Source organism: Babesia bigemina, scaffold Bbigscaff_71073, assembly GCF_000981445.1.
Source record: "Babesia bigemina genome assembly Bbig001, scaffold Bbigscaff_71073".
Lineage (NCBI taxonomy): Eukaryota > Apicomplexa > Aconoidasida > Piroplasmida > Babesiidae > Babesia > Babesia bigemina.
The window spans coordinates 1-2,600 of NW_012237226.1; the positions used below are offsets into that span (position 1 = coordinate 1).

Here is a 2,600-nt window from a genome sequence, read left to right on the forward strand (position 1 = left end):
TACGATTAAGATTGTCTATATGGTTTTCATATCATCGTTACTTTGCTTAACTCTCTCATTATACTCCCGCACCTTCCCCGCCACCTGCTCAATGACCTCAAAACCCTTACGCCCGGTGGATAATTTAGGCTTTAATTCGGTCTCAACAAAATCTTTTAGCATTGTTTTGCCCACACTGTAAGGCTGTTTCTCGCTGACATCCTTAAGCAAATAATACAAAAATCCCATCACCCCGTCACACAGCCTGTCCAGGTCCGAGTACACAATGCCAGTGCCATCGTAGCCTTTTGACTCAGAGTTGAAGCCGAGGAATGTTTCGAGGCCGTCACAAAGATTTGTTAAAAGCTTTTCACAATTATCATTTTCAGTCAATCCTTCAAGACTCTTTTTAAGATTTTTAACCTGAGACAACTTGGAGTCAATGTCCTTCAAGGCAGGATTCTCAGGATATTTAGTGTGGTTTGCATTACAGGAATTTTTATAATGTTCAAGCTGGGATTTCGTAGCATTTAGAGACGCTGTTTTTTGCCCCTTATCACGATCTTCGGAGCCTTCAAGTTTTTTAAGCCTCTCTTCAACATCCTTAATTTGCCTATCCATAGCCTGGCAAGTGGACTCATTTCCCCTATACTTAACAGGGCATTCAAGTTTAGATTTTTCGGCATTAAGGGACTTTTCAGCCTTCTCAATAGCCTCCTCAATCAACTTTTTCAAAGCTTGAGACAACTGGTCAAGACCATCACCACCATCACCATTCCCATACCTAACCTGGATCAACCAGTCGATGGACTCCCGGAGGTTTTCCGGACAGTCCGTTAATTTCTTAGGTGTATGCCTCATTTTCAAGGCTCACTTACCTCGCACTTTCACTCACGTTTCAAACTAATCACGACCACCCGCACTCAACACGCATGCCACAGCTACATTACATAACTCAACTCAAACTCATGCACATGGAATCTCGATGGAATCTCGCTCACAGTCACACTACGTTATGGAATCACGCAAAAACTCACCAATTTCGCAGCCTTCCTCGCTCACCTAACAAGGAAAACCGTTTATATCGCTACCTCGACCACCTACCTCAGCGGAATCTCGGCCTTCGCTCTCCCTTCCGGCGCCATTCGCTCCCGCTCACGGCTCTTGCCCAGCCTTCCAGTCAACAACGACATCGCACTGAGGATTCCATATCGCATCACCATGCGCCGGCCGGTCTCCCACGGGGATGGGGTAAAGCGTTCGAATAAGTGACGATGCGCACCTACGTTACATATGACTACGCTGCTAATTTCTATTCAAATCAAATTCATACGCACTCTTTACTCAAACACTCAACTCTCACCCAGCCTCAAAAGCTGGGTTGCCTCCAAATCGGAGCTACAACCATTCGCCCAGTTCCCGGCCCTTCCCAACCGTTCCTGAAGGCGCCCGTTCCTTCATCAGGAGCAGTGAAGAGCAACGAAAGTGTTCGCTAGATGAGCTACGAGAGCGGCAGTAATGCCTACGAATATGTGATCACCGATAAGGGTGAGAGGAGCAACGAAGCCGTGAACAAGCGGCTGAGTAACGTGGTGACCAAGAAGGTACCCAAAGAGGTAACCAAGAAGATAAGCAAATAGCTAAGTAAACGGCTGAATTGATAGCTGACTGATACCCTCCCTCTCTACTTTCCCATTCCCCCGGCTTACGCCTTCCGCTCTACGACGTGCTTAACTCGCTGCTAGTCTGCTTGTTTATCACGGCAGCTTATCGCAGCTGCTTCGTGACCAGAAGTACACTGTTAATTATCACATGTGCCACCGCGTTAAATTGTGCGCTAGTCTAATTGCTTATCGCTATTTTTACGTGTTAACATTCTATCACGTGAATCTGCTCGTGATATTGTTACTCAGCGTTGCGACGCTGATTTGTGTATTCCCATTTCGTCCATTCGTCTTATTTCAGTCACACGGGCAACTGACGTTGCCTTGTGTTTGGTTACTAGCTCATCTGACGCCAATCGCGGCGTCTCTTGTCTCTTTGGCTACATAATCGCTACCATGTGTATACCGTCACATGCGCGTACCGCGCTCGACTAGCAACAACGCATTATTGATGAAGCGGTTTTCACGCACATTCCAGCTTAATCAACGTTGCATCGCTAGCAGTGAGATTTGCTCTGATAAGGCAAAATTGTTATACAGCTGAGAAACTGTCAATCACATCATCAAATGACATATTATCGCATCAACGACGTTATTCCAAATGCACGGCGGATACCCTCCGCCAGGTCTAGCACAGCGCCGACACCCCTGGTAGCCTAGGACGAAGAGGAAACGGGCCACGTCGTCCAGGAAAATTATAGGCGGCTAGTCAAGTAATTATGCGTCTGAGATGTGATTAGTGACGTGATTAGGGATGCGTGACAAAACAAATCATTCCGCTAGGTGAAACGTGAGCAGTGGAAAACGCAACATGTAACGCCGTGGCCACGACCACTACGGACAACAGCTAAGTGACAAGGTTAGTTGACATAGCGATTATTATAACATCATTCCATACATATGAAGACATGAGAATGCTATTCATCGCGTAATCATGTCGGCGATAATACGCCGTAC

At 46.5% G+C, this 2,600-nt stretch overlaps 1 protein-coding gene across 1 annotated transcript; it reads right to left on the reverse strand.

Annotated features, from left to right (window-relative positions):
- Positions 1–15: 15 nt before the first annotated feature.
- BBBOND_0003630 (hypothetical protein, conserved) lies at positions 16–840 on the reverse strand (the record flags this gene model as incomplete). Its single annotated transcript, XM_012915197.1, has 1 exon — positions 16–840. The coding sequence occupies one exon, from the start codon at positions 838–840 to the stop codon at positions 16–18; it is 825 nt and encodes a 274-aa protein (XP_012770651.1).
- Positions 841–2,600: the final 1,760 nt, after the last annotated feature.